Source organism: Dipodomys merriami, unplaced genomic scaffold (assembly GCF_024711535.1).
Source record: "Dipodomys merriami isolate MVZ:Mamm:240054 unplaced genomic scaffold, mDipMer1.0.p SCAF_64, whole genome shotgun sequence".
Taxonomy (NCBI): Eukaryota; Metazoa; Chordata; class Mammalia; order Rodentia; family Heteromyidae; genus Dipodomys; species Dipodomys merriami.
This window is the reverse complement of record NW_027206224.1, coordinates 3,956,601-3,978,018: the sequence shown is the minus strand read 5'-3', so window position 1 is coordinate 3,978,018 and position 21,418 is coordinate 3,956,601. Positions and strand designations below refer to the sequence as shown.

The window sequence follows — 21,418 nt, the reverse complement described above, 5'->3', positions numbered from 1 at the left end:
TCCTTCCGGTGCCGGGGCGGAGCCCGCCCCGCTCCCACCCCCTCCCCGGCACCGCCCCCCCGACACGCCCATCGCCACGCCCCCCGCCGCCGCCTTAAAGGGACCTCGGCGCTTTTCTCCCAGTTGCTGGGATAGAAGGGATCCCCGGAGGGGCGGAGCGGGGCGCCCCCGGCTGTGAGGCGAGAACACTGGGAACGAGGATGGCTAGTTTCTGGGACTGATTGGCGACTCTCTGCGGATCATTTGAGTGATCTCAGACTCCTTCCGTCTCCTGGCTGGCACGTGCCTAGTCGTGTCTCAACAACCCTGAAAGTGGCTCGCTATCTTCACTCCTTTTCCCTGAGCTGGTCACTGCGGGGAGGGGGGAGGCCGGGGGCACCTGGAATTAAAGCCATTCTTTTTTGTTGTTGTTGTTAGTCCAGTCGTGGGGCTCAGGGCCTGGGCACTGTCCCTGAGCTTCTTCGCTCAAGGCTAGTGCTCTACCACTTTGAGCCGATGCCCTGTTTCTGGTGGTTAATCGGAGACAAGATTCTCTTAGAAGCCGGGCGCCCGTGGCTCACGCCTGTAATCCTAGCTACTAGGGAGGCTGAGATCTGAGGATCACGGTTCAAAACTAGCCCGGGCAGGAAAATCCGTGAGACTCTGATCTCCAATAAATCACCGGAAAACCGGAAGTGGCGCTGAGGCTCAAGTGGTAGAGAGAGCGCTTGACTTGAGCTGAAGAGCTGAGGGACAGCGCCCAGGCCCAGAGTTCAAGCCCTATGGCCGACCCCCCTCCAAAAAAATGAGGGGACGCTTGTAAGTCACACCTATAATCAGGGAGAAAAAAAAATCCACCCAGGAAATTCCCAGAGCTGGGGAGATTTTGCAATTTTTTGGATGTCTAGTTGAAACATAAGGGCAAGATTTAAGGGACAGTATTATGAAAATCAATACCATTTAGCCAGTGAAGTATCTAAAAAGTATCCGCGAAGCTTTTAATTGAGTTTTTGCCATTCACATGAACTAATTCATGTAAAATTATACTACACATTAGTGAATAAATTCTTTTTTTAATTTTATTGTAAAGATGCTGTACAGAGGGGTGACAGTTGAGCAAAGCAAAGAGTACATTACTTGTTGATCATTGCTCCACCTTCCCTTCCTCGATGTGGTCCCACTGTCCCTTCTTTATTGACTAGATACCAAATTAGATCTGTATCTTGATTTCATTGTGTTCTAATTAAAATAAGAGCCGAAGTGAAAAAACAAATCCAGCCAGGGTTGGAGTAGATAAGTAGTCTAAATTCAACCACCCGGGACATAAAAACCCAGCTGTTGCCACCCTGGACACTATGTGACAGAGGGTGCCAAGGGGAGCCTGCCACTCCTGCACAGCAGACGGGAGACTCAGGGAAATCCTAAGCAGGTATGAGATATCCAAGGTGTGGGCCAACTTTCCCTGCACCTCCCTCCCTAACCTATCGCCATCCCCTCCCCCAAACCTGCCACCATTTCCCAACCTCAGAGCTTCTGAGCAATCACTAATACCGAAGGCTGCGTGCGGCTGGGGCGCTCCACCGCAGCCAAACTTGCAACAGGGCCCCGCCCTGCCTGCCAGAGACGGCGGGGCGCGTGCGCAGGGGTGGAACACACCGAGCGCCCGGCAGCGCATGCGCCCCCCAGCGAGCGCGCGTCTAAGACCCTGAAACTTAGAGCAGCTGCTGGGCGTGGCCCTGACGGTTGCGATCTCCGCACGAGTCTCGAACCCGCAGCCTAGTGTGGAGGAGCACGGCTGATGATGGGCACGACGGAGACCAGCCGGGTGAAGGGAAGGTACCGCCCCTTCTGCTTCAGCGTGAAAGGCCACGTAAAGTTGCTGCGGCTGGTAAGAGTCAGGGCTGGGACCCAGGGCCGGGCAGAGCCCAAGATCTCTAGTGCTGTCAACCTGGGTTTTTTATCCACGGCTTCCGAGGGGTCCCACCTGCCCTCCACCGCCACCCCAGGGATGGGAGAATGAAGATAAGCCATTGGGCACCGTCCCCCCTTCAGAGAGTTTGGGGGGTACTACTCATCAGACGCACTCTGAACGGCTTTCTCTGGGACCCACAAATACGGTGTCCAGGTTATCTCCCAGGCAACGAAGGCAAGCTGCCCTCGGGCATCAGATAAGCCAACTAGATAAGAAAGAAAGCTCGCAGGATCTGTGATGATGCTGTGGTCCCATACTTTATTTTTTTCTTAATTTTTTTTATTGTGAAAATACTGTACAGAGTGGTTACAATTACATGACCAAGGTAATGGGTGCATTTCTTACCAAGCATTGTTGCCTCCTCCTTTGTTTCCCCTTCCCACCCCTCCCAAAGTTGTAAAGTTTGTTTTTCGACATAGCGTCTTGTACATCTCATTGTTCCAATGGGTCCTCCTGTATCCCTATTTAAACAATTTGTTTTTTCCTTCCCCTCCCCAAATTATACCAACATCAAATACAGTGAAAACAGGGGTTATACCATGAGGCAGGGACAAATAAAGCAACAAAGAAAACTTTTAAGTGGAACATTTGATATGATGGAGTTCAAGGCTGGTACAGCCCAGAACAAGCACACAAAAAAGGAGAACTGTCTATTTTTAACGGTTCACACTTACCAGCATCAGTGCAGTCAGTTCTGAACAGAGGTTAGGAGAAAGTGTGCCATTATTGGTGGGGGAGTGGGGAGGAGGCAAAAGCTAGTCTAGTTAGAGAGGTAGAAACTAACATAGTTTAAAATAACTGAAGAAAACTCAAAAGGAAGGGAAAAAATAAGTCTGTTTTGTGTTTGGAAGAGTTGACTTGTGAAAGAGGAAGTTGAAGTAGATAATGTTACAAGGACATATGTCCAAGTAACATAAAGAAGAGTTAGGAACAAAGTTGGAGAAAAAAATGAGTTTTAAATTTTCCTGAACAAAAGGCCTGGAGGCAAATGCCAGCCCACTTCTACAGTGAATGGCAAAAAAAAAAAAAAATTGAACAGTTTCATTTATTCAGAAATATTTAGTAAGTGCCTGTCAATTCTTAGGTCTATTCCAGGCTCAAGAGAGATACCAGTGAACAATGCAGCAGTTCCCTGGTGGAGTTTGCGTATTGGGAGGGAAGGGGAGGGGTGAAACAATAAATATGAAGTATTCCAGAAGGCCAGGTAAGAGAGGATAAAGGAGGAGAGAGTTGGAGGGGAAGACTGCCTGTGGCAGGAATAGGTGATCAGGCTGAGTCCAGTGAAGGTAGTATCTGAACTGAACAGAGGGGGCTGAGTGGGATGTGGTGTGAGCAATGAGAATCTGGAGTAAGTGTGTTTACAGCAGAGGAAAACAGTAATGTAGTGAGGAGGGAATGAATAAGCCTAGAAGCTTAGAAGCAGAACTAGGAAAGAGGAACAAGAGGCACAGTGGAGATAAAGCAGTGTAGGATTTTATAATCTGACTCACACCGGAAGAAGAAGAAAAATGTATACCTGAGGTTATGTTATCAGTAAGTAGATCAGTGCTGAGGGACAGGAGATTAGAACAAAGTTAGACTCAATCCAGTTAGAGCTTTAGCAGGACTCTTAGCAAGAGATGATTGTGACTGGGAACAGCCACCTAGTGGCTACTAGTAGCATAGCAAGTGATAAGTGGTTACATTTGGGATATATGGGTTGAAAACCCCTTATCCAAAAAGCTTGAGATAAGTATTTTAGATTTTTATAACATTTGCATATAACTAATGAGATTTCTCAGTTATAAGACCCAAATCTAGACACAAAATTCCTTTATAGCATTGTTTTATAAATACCTTGAACACATAGCTGAAAAGTAATAGTGTCAGTGTTCTTAATAATTCTGTGCGCGCATGACAGTTTGTGCTCAAATCGAGGTCAGGTGTGGAGTTTTATAGTGTCATTTCAGCATTTAGAAAACTTTAGATTTTGTCCAGGTGCTGGGGGCTAATGCCTATAATCCTAGCCTCCTCAGGAGGCTGAGATCTGAGAATCATGGTTCAAAGTCAGCCTAGGGAAGAAAAAATGTGAGATTCTTATCTCCTCAGAAAAATCCAGAAGTGGCACTGTGGCTCAAGTGGTAGAGACCTGAACAAAAGAAGCTCAGGAACAGTGCCCAGGCCCAGAGTTCAAAAAAAAAAAAAACTTTAGATTTTTGGAACATTCCAGAATTTCATAGTAGAGCGATATTCAACTTGTAATTTGGAAGGAACACTAACCAGATTTACTGATGAAGCAGACAAGAAGAGTCAAAATGACTCCTGCCAGGTGCTAGTGGTTCACATCTGTAATCCTACTATTCAGGAGGCTGAGATCTAAGGGTTTCAAAGCCAGCGTTGGCAGGAAAGTCTATGAGGTTCTTATCTCCAGTTAACCAGCAAAAAGCTTGAAGTGGAAATATGGCTTAAGTGGTAGAGCCTTAAACAAAAGCTAGCCTTAAACAAAAAAAGCCAAGCAAGATATGAAGTCCCTGAGTTCAAGCCCCAGTACTGGCAAAAGAAAAAGGGGGGGAGAGGGGTCAAGAGACCAGACATGGGGGGCTGGGAAGGTGGCTTAGTGGTAGAGCGCTTGCCTTGCATGCCTGAGGCCCTGGGTTCGATTCCTCAGCACCACATAAGCAAAAAGGAAAAAAAAAGCAGGAAGTGGCACTGTGGCTCAAGTGGTAGAGCGTTAGCCTTGAGCTGAAGATCTGAGGGACAGCACCCAGGCCCAGAGTTCAGGCCCCACAACCGGACCCCCCAAAAAAAAGAAAGAGACCAGACATGGGAATAGTGTCACTTAAAACACATACCTTGTTCTCTAAAGAGAAGTCAGGATCCATCTGTTTAATCATGTTTTCTTATATGTGTGTGCAGATGGGACACCAATTTAGTTGCTTTAGGAGTGATTGTTTTTGTCTGGGCATTGTGTTGCTCAGTACAATACTTACTTAGCATGCACAAGGCCCTGGATTCAATCTCCAATGCCACAAAATAAATAACTAGACAAATAAATAATGATCATTGACACACTTAAGCTTGTATTTAGTAGTCATTGAATAAATCACATTTTTCCTTCCCTCCAGGGAGTAACTGTGACATCGATGGCTTTCTTTATCATCGCAAAGGCCCCTGAACCATATATCGTGGTCACTGGATTTGAAGTCACTGTTGTTTCCTTTTTCATAATTTTATATATATTCAGACTTGATCAGTTGATGAATTGGTTATTCTGGCCTTTGCTTGTAAGTATTCTGTTTCATCCTTAAGATTAAATTACTTTTTCCTGCTGAGCCATTGTAATAAACTCTATTTTTTGGTTTCCTTAAATCTTTTAGGTGGTCTCTGATTGGCTTACAAACTGTACTCTCTACTAATATGCTCTGTTTTGGTTTTTTTGCTGCGAGTCCTTGAACTCAGGGCCTGGGCACTGTCCTTGACTTTTTGGTTCAAGGCTAGCACACTCTACCAGTTGAACCATAGTTCCACGTCTAGCTTTTTGGTGGTTAAATGGAAATAAGATTCTCACTGACTTTTCTGCCCAGGCTGGCTTCAAACTGTGATCCTCAGATCTCAGCTTCCTGAGTAGCTGGGATTATGGGCATGAGACACCAGTGCCCCACTCTACTTCCTATTTATTTTGTGTGTGTCAGTCATGGGGCCTGAAGTCTGGGCCTAAGCACTATCGGTCAGCTCTTTCGCTCTACCACTTGAGCCACAGTCCCACTTCCGGCTTTTTCTGCTTATGTGGTACTGAGAAATCAAACCCAGGGCCTCATGCATGGAAGGCAAGCACTCTACCACTGAGCCACCTTCCCAGCCCTCTACTTCCTTTTTAATAACTGCTTTTCTAACATTTCAGAAGTTAGAAGTTTAGTCTTCTAGCTTTAATTCCTTTTTGCCTATTTATCTGCAAACATAGATGACATGAAATAAAAATGTCAATTGCACCTCATAAAACCACAGTTCAGAGTGAAAATTGCTTCATTTGGAGAAAATATTAAATGAATGAACTAGATAATTAGAAATAATCAGGCTGAGATGGGACACTGGTGGCTTATGCCTGTAATCCTAACTACTTGGGAGACTGAGAGAAGGTGGATTGTGGTTTGAGGCCAGTCTGGAATTTTAAAAAAAGCTTGTGAGCTGGGTGTAGTGGCTTTTGCTTGTCATTCTAGCCACATGGGAGAGTGAGATAAGGAGGGTCATTATTGCAGGACAACCCAGGCAGAGAAATCTTTTGAGAACCCACCTCAATGAAAGAAGCTGGGCATGGTCATGTGCACTTGTCATCCCAGCTATGGCAAGAAGTGTAAAATAGGAGGATTGTAGTTCAGGTGCACACCCAGGCAGGAAGCCAGGCCTTACCTCAGCCAGTGCAGAAAAGAGACTAAAGTCAAAGTGTGGCTTGCAGTAGAGCACCTGTGTATCAAATGCAAAGCCCCATGCCAGGCGCCAGTGGCTCATGCCTGTAATCCTAGCTACTCAGGAGGCTAAGATCTGAGGATCACGGTTCGAAGCCAGCCCAGGCAGGGCAGAAAAGTTCATGAGACTCTTATCTCCAATAAACCACTAGAAAACCGGAAGTGGTGCTGTGGCTCAAGCGGTAGAGCGCTCACCTTGAGCTGAAGAACACAAGGACAGCGCCCAAGCCCAGAGTTCAAGCCCCACTACCGCCAAAAAAAAAAAAAAGACTTTCAAATGCAAAGCCCTGCATTCAAACTCCAATACCACCAAAATAATAATTCATTAATAAAAAATAACAACTGGCAGAGGTTTATCCTGAAATTACTATTTTTTTCCTTTTAAGGGCATAGTATTTTGTTTTATTAATTGCATTTTAAAGTTGTTTGACATGCAATGCAGACTACCTCATATTTTCTGTTACATTACTAAAAAGAAGCATTCTGACTTCCCAGAGTACCCATTGGACCCTAAACCTTCTCTATAACACATTGCTTTTTTTCCTAAGCACATGAGTTTCTCCCTCCAGCTACAACCAGGCGCCCATGGCTCACGCCTGTAATCCTAGCTACTCAGGAGGCTAAGATCTGAGAATCTCGGTTCAAAGCCAGCCCAGGCAGGAAAGTCCATGAGACTCTGATCTCCAGTTAACCACCAGAAAACCAGAAGTGGTGCTGTGGCTCAAATGGAAGAGCACTAGCCTTGAGCTGAAGAGCTCAGAGACGATGCCCAGGCCCAGAGTTCAAGACCCAGGACTGAAATCAAAAAAAAGAAAAAGAAAAAGAAAATAGAACTTTCAAAGTCTTGAGAAAACTAACACTTAATTTTGGGATTTTTTAAACATGGCCTGTTGGCTTGTTCATCTTATTTCCTCCACTTCCTCCCCTTCTCCTCCTTCCTTCTTCCCATCCATCTCTGTCTCCTTCTTCTTCTTGCTAGAAATCAAAAGTCTTGCACAGGGGCTGGGAAGGTGGCTCAGTGGTGGAGCGCTTGCCTTGCATGCCTGAAGCCCTGGGTTCGATTCCTCGGCATCACATAAGTAAAAAGAAAAAAGCCGGAAGTGGTACTGTGGCTCAAGTGGTAGAGTGCTAGCCTTGAGCTGAAGAGCTGAGGGACAGCGCCCAGGCCCAGAGTTTAGGCCCCACGACCGGACCCCAAAAAAAAAAAAAAAAAAAAGTCTTGCACACGCTGTGATAGCGCTGTGTGCTGTATCACTGAGTTCCATGCCCAGCCCTTGGAAAGCGGGCAGCCTTTGTGTAAAGCTGACCTTCCTCTTCTGTGTTTCTAGGATATTATCAACTCATTGGTAACAACTTTGTTCATGGTCATCATATCTGTGTTGGCTCTGCTGCCAGAAACTACAACCTTGACCATCCTTGGAGGAGTAAGTCAAAATCTTCCTAGTTTCTTTCTTTGGGTTTGCTCAGAATGCAACTTATTTGAAACACAGATACAAGTGCAGAAAACCTTCCTCTATTCTTCACTGGGCGGTGGGGGTGGTAGGGAGGGGGGAGGGGGAGGGGTATCAGAATAAAGTATGACCAGCTGATTTTTTTGGGGGGGGGTTGGTCGTGGGGCTTGAACTCTGGGCCTGAGTGCTGTCCCTCAGCTCTTCAGCTCAAGGCGAGCACTCTACTGCTTGAGCCACAGCACCACTTCCGGTTTTTAAGTGGTTTATTGGCGATAAGAGTTTCATGGACTTTCCTGCCCGGGCTGGCTTTGAACCTCGATCCTCAGATCTCAGCCTCCTGAGTAGCTAGGATTACAGGCTTAGCCACTGGTGCCCGGCTCAGCTGAATGTTTTGTTTGAATGAATTCATGCCCTAATTAACCGGAAAGGACATGATTTCATACTAGAACTTGAGGATTCCTTATTTAGGTGAGACAAACCATCTAGTAGTTCTTCAGGTGGAATCTAAGAGATGTCCTTACAGTAAGGGAGTGTAATAGGAAGCGTGGTAACTAGAGGATTGTTCAGGAGAGTTCTAGAAAAGAAGCACCATCAACTTCCTCAAACCTGATTCTTCTGCAGTTCAGAATTGTTTGCCTTTTTTAGGTTCTGATGTGAAGGATTGAAATAAAACATTTCCTATCACCTCCTACTGTTTTGTTTTTGTCGGTTATGGGGCTTGAACTCTGGGCTTGAGCACTGTCCCTGTGCTCTTCAGCTCAAGGCAAGCTCTCTACCACTTAAGCCACAGTGCCAAATAAGAGTCTCCCAGACTTTCCTGCCCAGGCTAGCTTTGAACTGTGATCCTCAGATCTCAGCCTCCTGAGTAGCTAGGATTACAGAGGTGAGCCACCGGCACCCGACAACCTCCTGTTTTTTTTATTTTTGTTTTGTTTTGTTTTGTTTCTGTTTCTTTTGTTGTTGTTGTTGTTGTTGTTGTTTTGGAGTTTTTGTTGTTGTATTCCTGTACTGAGGCTTGAACTCAAGGCCAGGGCACTGTCCTTTAGTTTTTCAGAAAACTCAAGGCTGGCCCTATACCACTTGAGTCCCACAGCTCCACTTCCAGCTTTTTGCTGATTAATTAGCAATAAAAGTCTCACAGACCTTCCTGCCCAGGCTGTCTTAAAACTGTGATCCTGAGATCTCATGCTCCTGAGTAGCTAGGATTACAGGCGTGAGCCACTGGCACCCAGCTGTTGTTTTTCTTTTTCCATTTTTGTTCCACTTGTTTTTAAAAATCTTATTCTTGTCTGCTATGAAGAAAGAAGGGCCATAGAACTTTTCGTTCAAATTAAGTCTGGGAAAGTAGAGTTATGCTATCTGATAGGAATAAACACCAGTCATATGTGGCTACTGAGTATTTGAAATGTAAGGTGTGGTTAGTCTACATTGAAATAAGCTTTCAGTATAAAATACACATTGAATCCTAAAAATTTGCTGTCTCCCTTTCCCCACAAAAGAACGTAAAACCACCTCATTATTAACTTTATTATCCCAAATGACATACTAAGCGACAATATTTTCGATATATTGAGCTACTGAGATGGATTAGTAAAATCAATTTTGCTCTTTTTTTGGGGGGGGGGGTCCAGTCATGGGACCTGAACTCTGTGGGCCTGGACGCTGTCCCTCAGGCTCTTCAGCTCAAGTCCAGTGCTCTACCACTTGAGCCACAGCACCACTTCCGGCTTTTTTCTTTCTGCTTATGTGGTGCTGAGGAATCGAACCCAGGGCCTCATGCATGCAAGGCAAGCGCTCTACCACTGAGCCAACTTCCCAGCCCAATTTTGCTCTTTTTTTTGGAAAGTCTTCCATCACTTGGCTGTGACTCCCATATTCATTTCAGAGAATCCTGAGATAAGGCATGAGCCCTGTCTGTCCTCAAGTTGCTTAGAGCCTAACAGGAGTTATAGATGTGTAACTGACAATTCTGCCCTTTGCAGAACTGTCTTTGTCCCACTACCTCTCTCTGTCAGTGGAATTAATATGTTGCCAAAAATAAGAAGAAGAAAAGGGGAAAGCTGCTGGGTACCAAGGGCTCACACCTATAATCCTAGCTCCTCAGGAGGATCTGAGGATCGCAGTTCAAAGCTAGCCCAGGAAGGAAAGTCCATGAGACACTTATCGCCAATAAACCACCAGAAAGCCGGAAGTGGCACTGTAGCTCAAGTGGTAGAGTGCTAGCCTTGAGCTAAAGAGCTAAGGGACAGCGCCCAGGCCCAGAGTTGGCCCACAGCCGACAACACAAGGCGGAGGAGGGGCAAAGCTCCCAGAAACAGAATTAGCAATGGGCAGAAATGCCAAAGACCTAGAAGGATCAGTCAGAACCCAGGAGGAGATGGCTTCAGAGTGGGTAGAAAGGGCGGATTGGGAGCCAGGAAGACAGACATGTTGAAAGCTCACTGAAGCTGGAACAATAGGAGTCCATCTCCCCCACTTGCCTGCCTCCAACACACATGGCCTTGTAGATTGATGGCTGCTCTGACCGCACAGCCCAGGCCAACAGAGCTGCCTACAGCGTCCAGCACTGTGTAGTGGTACTCTGTCAAACTGAATGGCATGCCAGGAATGCCATTCTCCAACCTAGCTCCTATCAGCGCTCAACCATCAGAATTCCTAAAGGCCCTGAATATAAATATAGCTTGTTCCTCTTACCCCAATTTTATTGTCCTAAGACCTTTGAAGTTTGCTTTGGATCATTTTGTCACTCCTGTTCTCCAGAGCTTTGACCACAGCTGTAGTCTCCATGATTTCATCTGGAGCTGCTGTTGGCTCTGTTTTGTTTTGTTTTGCAATACCCAGACATTACAGTACAAAGCGTGTACCATCACACCCAGCTGACGCTAGCTTTGGCCCTATCACCTGATTGGCAATAGGGAAATCAAACAGTTAAACACTAGGAAGAGAAATGTTGATAACCAAATATGGTCAGTCGGCCGTAAAAGAATATATTCAGAATATATTCACAACTCTAGCCTGTAATCCTTGCTATTCAGGAAGCTGAGATCTAAGGATTACAGTTCAAAGCCAGCCTGAGCAAGAAAGTCTACAAGAGGCTGATCTCAAGCTAACTACCAAAAGGCTGTGGCTCAAATGGTAGAGTGCTGAAGCCCAAAGTTCAAGCCCAATACCAATGAGAGACAAAGTATTTCAGAGCCCATACCACTTCAGTGTTTTTCCTGCCTTTCCTTTTGTGTAGGCAGGTTTGGGGAAACTTGGCCAGGACCTGCAAAGTCTCTTCCCATTTTAACGTAGGGTGTCAGGACCCCAGCAGGTAGCAATCGGGTGGGTAGACCACTTTAAACTGCATGAATGACAGAAGCCGGTGACCAGTGTGTCTTCCTTTGTAGGTGTTTGGTCTTCTGACGGTGGTGTGCTGTCTGGCCGACAGTGCCCTCATTTACCGGAAACTTCTATTTAATCCTGGTGGTCCTTATCAGAAAAAGACATGAACATTTGACCAAAACAACGCTTTGTGATTTTTTTTATATTCCTTTTTAGTTGGTGCTAAGGATTAAATATAATTTCTTTATTCTTCCCTACATTTTCTGCCATTCTCATTTGAATCTCAGCGTGGGAGCTGGAGGCAGAGATCTGCGAACCCTGGGCACAAACTTCCTTGGAGCTTGGGAATGGGGGGACACTGAGCACAGAGCTGGGGGGAGGGGGAAAAAGGGGGGGCAGGAATCTGCTCCCCGAGCCTGTGGCGGGGTAGAAACACCCAAGACAGCCCTCAGTGACTCAGAACTGCTTCCTCAGCCCGAGTGGGGATGCAGGGATTTTGAGCTCCCCCGGTGGAGCAGGGGAAGGGGGACGAAGGGGGGCGGGGAACGTGGTCCTGTCCTGGGCGGGGGGGGGGGGGGGGGGGTCGTCCAGAACCAGGGCGCACGCGGGATGGGTGGCCAGCAGCCGTTGGGGCGCGGCGCTAGTTCCCCTTCCCAGGCGAGAGCCACCGCCTGGGCGCCAGCTGGAAGTCACAGAGCCAGCCTGCCCACGCCAGGCCCCCTGACCCCCGGCCCCACCATGAATTCCGGATACTTGGACCCATTGGAGCCCCCTGCGTTCCCTGCCACATCGGCTCCTGCAGACTCTCAGCGCTCGGGGAGCTCCATCCACAGTGCGCCCTCGCTGCACAGCCGGCCCGAGGCGCCCTCCCGGCACTCCCCGCAGTCCATTCATTCTTTGAAGCCAGAGCATGAAGAATTTAGGGAGTCCCTACCCAGGAAGCCCCAGGAAACAGCAGAGGAGGAAGCCGCCATGAATCGGGCTATGCATCGCACCAAGGTTCCGGAAAAATACACTGACAGCTGCAAGGCGTTTTTATACTCTCTCCATGGAATCCTGAAGATTTTGAGGATGGTGAGGATGGTAGCTGGACGGGTGGAGGGTCGCCTGGCCTCAACGACTGCGGTCCAGAGGTCCAGCTAGGGAAATAATTCTATGACTCACTCACGGTTCTTCTGCCTCCATTACTTGCCCTCCCTTTTTCCCAGGTGTGTGTGTGTGTGTGTGTGTGTGTGTGTGTGTGTGTGTGTGTGTGTGTGTGTGTGTACGTGCATGTGCATGACAGTACTGGGACTTGAACTCAGAGCCTCTGGCTCACACTGGCACTCTACCACTTAAGAGCCACAATTCCACTTCTGGCTTTTTGCTGGGAGTTGGAGACAAGAGCCTCATGAACTTTTCTGCCCCCGCTGGCTTTTAACTATGATCCTCAGATCTCAGCCTCCTGAGTAGCTAGATTACAAGCATGAGCCACTGGTGATTGGCAAATATCTCTCTCTTATATTTCTCAAGTTTTCCTCTTCTAGGAAATTAGGGAATCAATGATACTTGTAGCAGAAATGTGTAAATTTAAAAACAAAGGGTGGGCTTGATCAATACAAGAGCTGCCATTTCAAAGACATTTATTAAGGGGGCTTGGAGGTATGACTCAAGTGGCAGAGCATCTGCCTAGCAAGCATGAGGCTCTGAGTTGAGGACCAAGTAATGCCATACAGGAAAATAAAGTTGAAAAGCCTAATTGAAACTGAAAAACTATAGCCCCTAGATGAGATCTCTCATCTTTATCATCTCAAATAACGGGTCCATGGACACAGAGGGGAGAAGTAAAATGGCAGAGACTTACTGAAGAAAAAGATAAGCAGAACTCCTGCTAGACCAGAGATCCCAAGGGTGGGCACCTTCTGGGGTACAAGGGTTAATAAGATGTCTCTAGGAGAGAACTATATGACTCTTAAAATCATTGGACAGCCTGCCTATCCATCTCCAGATCAACTCAGAGGCTCTGGGCAGCCTGCAAGAGCTCTCCGTGCATTCTTTAGCCTCTGACAGGATGCCTGCTCCCCTGCACACCTCTGGGGCATGCGCAAGTGTTCCAGGGGCAATGGGCCGTGATGATTGATGCAAGGCAATGGTAATTGGTGTCTAGGGGCCTGCATACTTGACTGCTCGAGGCCATGGTGAAGGATGCACATCCTCTGGGAGGGGGCCTTTCCCCTGATTGCCTGTCAGGCTCTTCTTCTGCTCTTGAATTGATACATTACTGGCCAATATAATACAGGGGAAAAGGGGAGAGAGGACATGTTTGAAGTTAAAAAACAGAATGGGATATAATGACAGACACAGGCAACAGGGCAAAGATCTCAGTCCGAATAACAGCCGACTCTCTAGGAAAATATACATGACCAAAACTGATCGTAGAATAGCAACAGATCTGAGCATATCAATATATAAGCATAGAAGAAAGATGAACAATAGGCATGGAGTATTTTTCAAAAGTGAATCTGGCCCAGAGTTTCTCACAGCTTAAAAATTCAAACCTTCATGATACTACTATTCAAACCTGACACTACTCAATTTTTTTTTCAGAGAACATAAGGAAAAACATTTTTGAATTTGTTTTTTTATAAAGTCAGTCAAACACTGGTATCAAAACCTGATCATGCCAGGTGCCAGTGGCTTACACCCATAATCTCAGGAGACTGAGATGTGAGGATCAGAGTTCAAAACACGTCCAGGCAGAAAAGTCCATGAGTCTTATCTCCAATTAACTCACCCCCACACACACACACACAAAAAAAGAAAAAGCCAGAAGTGAAGCTGTGGCTCAAGTGGTAGAGTACTAGCCTTGAGCAAAAAAAGCATGCAGGGACAGTACTCAGGCCCTGAGTTCAACCTCAAAACCAAAACATGCACACACACACACACACACACACACACACACACACACACACACACACACACAGCCCTGATAAAATTCAGTTGGTGGTGGGGTTTGAACTCTGGGCCTGGGCACTGTCCCTCAGCTCTTCAGCTCAAGCAAGCACTCTACCACTTGAGCCACAGCACCACTTCTGGTGTTCTGGTGGTTTATTGGAGAAAAGAGTCACACACTCATGCCAGGCTGGCTTTGAATCGAGATCCTCAGATCTCAGCCTCCTGAGTAGCTAGAATTACAGGCGTGAGCCACTGATGCCTGGCCAAATCTATATCTTACTTGTACCAAACACACTTACTAGAAATGGAGCTCAGTGGTAGAGCAGGTGCTTAGCATGGCTGAGATCCTGAGTCAGATCCCTAGTATGGAAAAAAATTAACATCAGAAAATTTTACCAATATGTTTTTTAATAATATCACCAGGAGGAAATAAGAATGAGTTAGCATTAGGACTCTATTAAAATAATGACCATATTATAAAAGGAGGAAAATTATGAGGTAAGATCTAATGGAGCTTAAAAAAGTGATAAAATTCAGTATATAGTTCATACCAAAAAGAGGAAGAAGAGGGGAATATATAGATATTTCATAATTTATATACAGGCTAGTGGCTCTGGCCCTTAATCCTAGTTACTCAGGAGGCTGACATCTGAGGATTGAGGTTCAAAGCCAGGCCAGGCAGGAAAGCCTATGAGACTCTTATCTCCAATTAACCATCAGAAAACCAGAAATGGAGCTGTGGCTCAAGTGGTACAGAGCTAGCTTTGGGCACAAAAGCTGAGCTCAGGGACAGCACCTAGGACCAAAGTTCAAGCTCCAGAACCACCCTCCAACCACCAAAAAAAAGAGAGAGAGAAATTAACCTCTCAAACTAAAAGTCCTTATCATCTTTAAATAAACATCAGAAGTATTCCCATGAAAATGAGGGAAAAGAAAGATGCCCACAAAACTTATTATTCAGTAGCTTTTGTAGAATCCCAAATCATCACAACTAGGAAATAGAAGCCAGGCTAAGTAGCATGTACCTGTAATCCCAGCAGTCAAGAGGCTGAGATAGGAAGATCTTGAATTCAAGGCCAGCCTCTGCAAAATAGGAAGAGTCTACCTCAAAATAAATAAAATAAAAAAATGTAAAAATATATCATTTCTTTCAACTGATGTGATTGTAAATCTAAAATATCGGAAGTAAACAACTAGGAAGAAGACAATTTAAACTACTGAGTTCATAAATAAATGAAATTATTTCCTATAGAACTTCAAAGCCAGCCTAGGCAGGAAATTCTATGCGATTCCTGTCTTCAGTTCAACAGCAAAAAGCTGGAAGTGGAGTTATGGCACCAGATTGAGCAAGAAAGCTAAGGGACAGTGCCTAGGCCCAGAGTTCAAGCCCCAGGCACAAAAATAAAGGCACTAGAGAAGGAACTGACAATTCAATAAGAAAGAATCATCTCTCCAAATACATCAAAGAATGTAGTATACAATAGTGGCTGGATTTTAGTTAGAAGGCAGGAAAACATTGGCATTTCCCAATAAATGGTGTTAAGATAATCAGCCGCTGTTAGGGCAGAAAGAAAACAGAGGCTGTACCCCAATGTATCTGTGCTGTGTATGTGTACAGACTTCTTTCTAGAAAAATAAACTGTTAGCTGGGCACTGGTGGCTCACACCTGTAATCTTAGCTACTCAAGAGACTGAGATTGGAGGATCACAGTTCAAAGCCAGCCCAGGAAGGAAAATCTGTGAGACTCTTAACTCCAATTAACCACCAGAAAAATGGAAGTGGTGTTGTGGCTCAAGTGGTAGAGTACTCACCTTGAGCTGAAGAGCTCAGAGACAGAACCCAGGCCCAGAGTTGAAGCCCCATGACCAATAAAAAGAAAAAGAAACTATTAATAGCAATTTCCTCCCAGGAGACAAACTAGGGGAAAAGAAAAACACAGAATTTTTTTTTAACATTTCTATATTGTGCAACATTTTATCACTTGCATATATTATTTACCTGCTTAAAATCATAAATTTTAAAATTAAACTCTAGGTGCAAAATAAAATGGGCAATTATATCATATAAGCAAATTTACATTTTGACTGTTTCTTTTTGATATCAATTTTGGGGCTTGAACTCCAGGCATAGGTGCTGTTCCTTAGCTTTTTGGTAATTAATTGGACTTAAGAGTCTTAGACTTTTCTGCCCAGTCTGACTTCAAACCACAATCCCCAAGTCTCAGCTTCCTGAATAGCTAGGATTACAGGCATGAGTCACCAGTGCCTGGCTTGACAACTTATTTATTTACTCATTTTCTTATGTTTTGGCAATACTGGGTTTGAACTCACGGCCTCATGTTTGCTCAGCAGGCTCTCTTCCACTGAGTCCCACCTCTTGCCCTATTGCATGCTGTTTAGTTTTGAGATGAGTCTATCTTCTTGTCCAGGCATATATTTGGACTGGTATGTACCTGGACTATGGTCTTCCTATTTTAGAATTCCCATTAGAGCTGAAATGGCAGGTGTGTACCAACCGACCAGCCTCTTCCATTGAGATGGAGTCTTGTGGGCTTTTCTGCCCAAGCTGGCTTGGAATCTTGGTACTCTCAATCTTAGACTCCCACATGGCTAGGATAACAGGTGTCATCCAGCTATGGGTTAAGGAGAGTTCTCTCAAACATTTTTTTAAAACTTAGACCGATCTCAAGTCAAAATCTCAACCTTGTAAGTAGCCAGGATTACAAGAATAAGCCATCAGCATCAGCATTTATTTTTCAAATATCCATGTGCATTAAACCCTGTTTCTTCTGTTGCAGGTACTTGTGGTGGGAGCGGTTGTTTGTTTCATCATTGGCCAGGCCCACCAAGCATTTATAGCAATCACAGTTCAGGAAGTGTTCATCGTCATTTTCTTTATTTTAGTATATCTGGTAACTCTTCAACACTTGCTCATCTGTTTAAACTGGCCTTTACTTGTAAGTGTTCATTTTTATAATTCACCAGAGTTTCTCTCTAGATAAGGACACAACAGAGCTATGATGGAGAGCTACCCCAGTTCTAGGGGAGAGCCCAGTGTCAGGAAAGGTCACTTGAACCTCTTTGTCTACAGCAAAGCCAACATACATGCACAGACACACAGACACACAGACACACAGACACACACACACACACACACACACACACCTGTTCTAGGCTCAATATGAAGCCCAACTCATTGTGTCATTATCACAGGCTACTTTTTAACATCTTCTGGTAAAAACTTGAATCCTCATACTCAATGAGTGAACACATTTTCTCAGCCAGTGGTCGTCAAACAGTTCAGGCTTTTTACTTTTCAAATAGCACTCTGACAATGACAGACATCTTCCTAAATGCAAACACTGACATAACAGAGTTGTAGGAAATCTTTTGGGAGAACCCTAATCGATTGTAAGCGTCTTCCCTTTTATGTGTATTCAAGAATGGTTCACACCTATAATCCTAATTACTCAGGAGGCTGAGATCTGAGGATCCTGGTTTGAAGTCAATTCTGGACAGAAAAGTCCACTCTTATTTCCAATTAACCCCCCAAAACCAGAAGTGGAGCTGTGGTTCAAGTGGCCCCTGTCCCCTGGCTTCATTCACATCTGATTATCTAGTTTTACACAATCCTAAGTAAAGTCTGAAGTTTCTCACAAAGCTGCTATAAGCATACCTCTCTCTGAGCCTGCAGAGCTCAACTCTGATCCGCACCAACCCTGCTCCACGTGCCCATGCCAGTATTTTCTACCATGTACCAAAACATAAGACATTACAGCCTTTTCAAGAGGCATGTCACACTCCATGCTAGGACTCCTCACTTGCTGACCTAAACAGGAAGAACACCTGCAGTTAGTAGGGCAGACCCAATTCTGGTTGTCTCAGAAAACATCAAAAGTTAACAGCAGAAAAATCCACTCCTGAAAAATCAGGCCTGCTTTTCAGATGGATGTGTGTTTCTTGGGGGATGTGAACTCAGAATCTAAGAATAGAATTAAATCTGTAAGGTGCCAATCTAAAATTTTACTTCCTTCCCTCGAAGGAAGTTTTACATTAAAACAAATGTGAGCTGGGCCTCAGTGGCTCACGCCAGCAATCCTAGCAACTCAGGAGGCTGAGATCTAAGGATCACTGTTCAAAACCAACCCAGACAGGAAAGTCCAAGAGACTCTCATCTTCAGTTAACTACCAAAAAACCAGAAATGGAAGTGGTAAAGTGCCAACCTTGTGCAAAAAAACTAAGGGCTGGGGCTGGGAATGTGGCTCAGTGATAGAGTGCTTGCCCAGCATGCACAAAGCCCTGGGTTCAAATCCTCAGCACCACATACACAGATGAAGTCAGAAATGGTACTGTGGCTCAAGTGGTAGAGTTGCTCAGGGACAGTGCCCAGGCCCTGAGTTCAAGCCCCAGGACTGGCCAAAACAGAAAACAAAACAAAACAGCTAAGGGAGAGCAACAAGGCATTGAGTTCAAGCTCCTGTACTGGCACACATACCCACTCACCCACAAAACACACACACAAATGCAAAAAGGTGTTCGAGGTTTGGTTCACATAGAGAAACACCTGCCTAGCAAGTGTGAAGCCTTTAATTCAAACCCCAGTACCACATAGAAAAATAAATCCTTTAGCTGGGTCTTTAGACCATTCAATGTCTTCTTGTGCCCTTTTATTAAAAAAAAAAAAGCAGAGGAAAAGTCAAATTTTTAAAAATGAAAGTAAGGCTATTTTTATAGACAATACATTCCAAGACCTTAAAATCAAAAAACTCATATCTCTGGAAAAATGTAGAAACTGTGCCCCTCCAGTGCCAAGAAGGAAAGTGTTTAAAAGGTATCCATCCTTAATAACCTGGAAAATTAAAATATGATACCAATATTACATTTCCATGCAAACCTTACCATTTTCAACTCTTGTGTTACAGGATGTTATGAACAGTTTCATTTCAACTATATTCCTTTTAGTGGTTGCCATGATGACAATTCAAGAGAAGGGAAGGAGGCATTTGTTCTATGTTGGAGGGGTAAGTATAGACCTTAGTAACACCATCTCAGATCAAGACTCTAACAAAGGAAACTGCAGACCATCATTACATCACTAACAAAATAAAATCCCCACTCCCTTCTTCCCCTTGTTTTTGTAGTGATGTCAAATGATATGAAGCCACAAAGACTTTAAGCTCATGAAAAGTCACAACCCTAATATGTATTCTCTGAAGTACAAAAAAAAAAAAAAGGCAAACAAACAGGAGTCCATGTAACCTCTTTTGAGAATGGTATACACTATATTTAAAATATTGCGGCAAAACCAGGCACCAGTGGCTCACACATGTAATTCTAGCCAACCAGGAAGCTGAGATCTGAGGATCGCAGTTCAAAGCCAGCCTGGGCAGCAAAGTCTGTGAGACTCTTATCTCCAATTAACCACTAGGAAACCAGAAGTGGCACTGTGGCGCTCAAGTGGTAGTGCGCTAGCCTTGAGCTGAAGAGCTGAGGGACAGTGCCCAGGCCCAGAGTTCAAGTCCCACAACCGACCAAAAAAAAAAATATATATTGCAGCAAGCTATTTTATGCCTACAAATAGGATTTTGACATTTCCGGACTAAAAGGTGGTATTTTAAAGACAGTGAAGGGCTGGGCATGGTGGCTCATGCCTGTTATACCCACTATTTGGGAGGTGGAGATTGGAAGAGTTGAGTCTAGCTAGGACAAAAGTTTAGGGAAAACCCATAGCACCCATATCTCAATAAGCCAGATGTGGTAATACAAGCCTGTGATTACCAACTAATAAGAGGCTGTAGGTGGAAGATTACAACCTGAGGTTAACCCAGGCAAAATGTGAGACATTACCTGGAAACTAACCAAAATTCATAAAAGGGTTGGAGACATGTCTAAAGTAAAGCACCTGACTAACAACCAGAAGCCCCTGAGTTCAGACCCCCGGAGAGAGAAAAGAGAGTGCACTGTCTCTGGTTTTACTGATGTAGAAATTGAGGTTTAATACCTGTCCTGAATCAGGGGCTGAGATTCAACCCTATCTCACATGGAAGAACAGAATAACAGGCAGATTGAGTGCTTGGAAGATGAGAGGAGTGGAAAGATGGAACTTTGGTTCAAAAAGTTAAACAATGCTGACAGAAATTCATCAGAAAAAAAAAAAAACGAATTGAAGAGTTTTGCTTCTTTTTGTGTCAGCCTGGAGCTAGAACTCAGGGCCTGGGCGCTCTCATTGAGCCTTTTGCTCAATGCCAGTGCCCTACCACTTGAGCCACAGTTCCATTTTCAGCATTTTTTGGGCAGTTAATTGGAGATAAAGAGTCACAGACTTTCCTGCCCAGGCTGGCTTTGAATCACAATCTTCAGATCTCAGCCTCCCGAGTAGCTAGGATTACAGGTAATGAGCCACCAGCACTCGGGCAGAGTTGAAGTTTTGGGAATTAATCCTATAATGGGTGAATGTTTGTCAGTTCTCCTGGACTATGCCAAGCCAAGCTCAGTGCTTGGGCACAGAGCCCCTTCCAGCTTGGAGAGCTCACATATTAGCCGAGGCAAGAACTACTTAGGAAAAGATAGTTAGGAATTAAGCACCCATAAAGAGAGAGAGATCGAGGCTGACGTTTCCAGCATCCTTTGGCCCTCCCATCCTCCTCTAATACAGCCCAAGAGCCCTTCACCACCACCACCACCATCACCACTGCCAGGAGCCTCCAAAACCTCCCCCAGCCCCAACCACCCATTTCCCAAATTCCTTTCTCTGGAAAAGGCGGAACAGGCCTGCAGCACCCAGGATGGTAATGGAAGGTCAGAGCTGCACAGGAGACATTGTGTGCGCAGGCCCAGATCCCGCCTGACATAACCCAGCCTTTCTTTCCCGCGCATGCCCCTGCGTCTGACAGAACCTGTGTCTCATAGCGGCCATCCTGTGTTGCTTGGACGCGTTGGGGGTCATCAGGAGGATGAGGCGGATGAAAGAGCCTCAGACAAAGGCAAGCTCAAAGACCTTGCTCAAGATGAACTGAAGCAGGGCGGGTCTCCCCAGCCCCCTATGGCCCCCCCAGCGCTTGTAACCCACGCACCACTGAGCTCTCCCTGTCACCCATTCCGGCCTCCCGTGTGACCATATAAAATCAGGGCTGCTTAGTTGGGAACACTTCTGCTTCCGCGTGTTGCCTGCTCTCCACAAGTCGCATTGGGCTTCTCGGCGGGGCTGCGCGCACCAACTATGGTGGGGGGGACCCCAACCCAGGACGCTGCCTAGCCAGCCCGTGGCAGATTCAAACCGAAGCCACCTGGCTAGACCCGGCTAGAACCAGCAGGA

At 45.4% G+C, this 21,418-nt stretch overlaps 1 protein-coding gene across 4 annotated transcripts; it reads left to right on the top strand.

Annotated features, from left to right (window-relative positions):
• The first annotated feature begins 1,652 nt into the window (after window positions 1-1,652).
• LOC138815450 (chemokine-like factor) lies at window positions 1,653-21,250 on the top strand. 4 transcript variants are annotated; one of them, XM_070004879.1, is made up of 5 exons: window positions 1,653-1,867; window positions 5,056-5,214; window positions 7,722-7,817; window positions 19,026-19,124; window positions 20,997-21,250. In XM_070004879.1, the coding sequence occupies exons 1-5, from the start codon at window positions 1,778-1,780 to the stop codon at window positions 21,117-21,119; spliced, it is 567 nt and encodes a 188-aa protein (XP_069860980.1). In that variant the 5' UTR covers window positions 1,653-1,777; the 3' UTR covers window positions 21,120-21,250. The 4 variants fall into 4 exon arrangements, with proteins under 4 accessions (XP_069860980.1, XP_069860979.1, XP_069860978.1 ...); XM_070004878.1 differs by lacking the exons at window positions 19,026-19,124; window positions 20,997-21,250 and adding an exon at window positions 11,234-11,425 and having other exon boundaries at window positions 1,658-1,867; XM_070004877.1 differs by lacking the exons at window positions 1,653-1,867; window positions 5,056-5,214; window positions 7,722-7,817; window positions 20,997-21,250 and adding exons at window positions 11,778-12,242; window positions 16,901-17,059; window positions 20,864-20,988.
• The last annotated feature ends 168 nt before the right edge of the window (window positions 21,251-21,418 follow it).

Excerpts from the sequence above, each read along its gene's own strand:
- LOC138815450 (XM_070004877.1), top strand. The coding sequence starts at position 11,778 with ATGGGTGGCCAGCAGCCGTTGGGGCGCGGCGCTAGTTCCCCTTCCCAG. Across the intron at positions 12,243-16,900 it reads TCCTGAAGATTTTGAGGATG|GTACTTGTGGTGGGAGCGGT; the intron begins GTGAGGATGGTA and ends CTTCTGTTGCAG. Across the intron at positions 19,125-20,863 it reads ATTTGTTCTATGTTGGAGGG|GCGGAACAGGCCTGCAGCAC; the intron begins GTAAGTATAGAC and ends TCTCTGGAAAAG.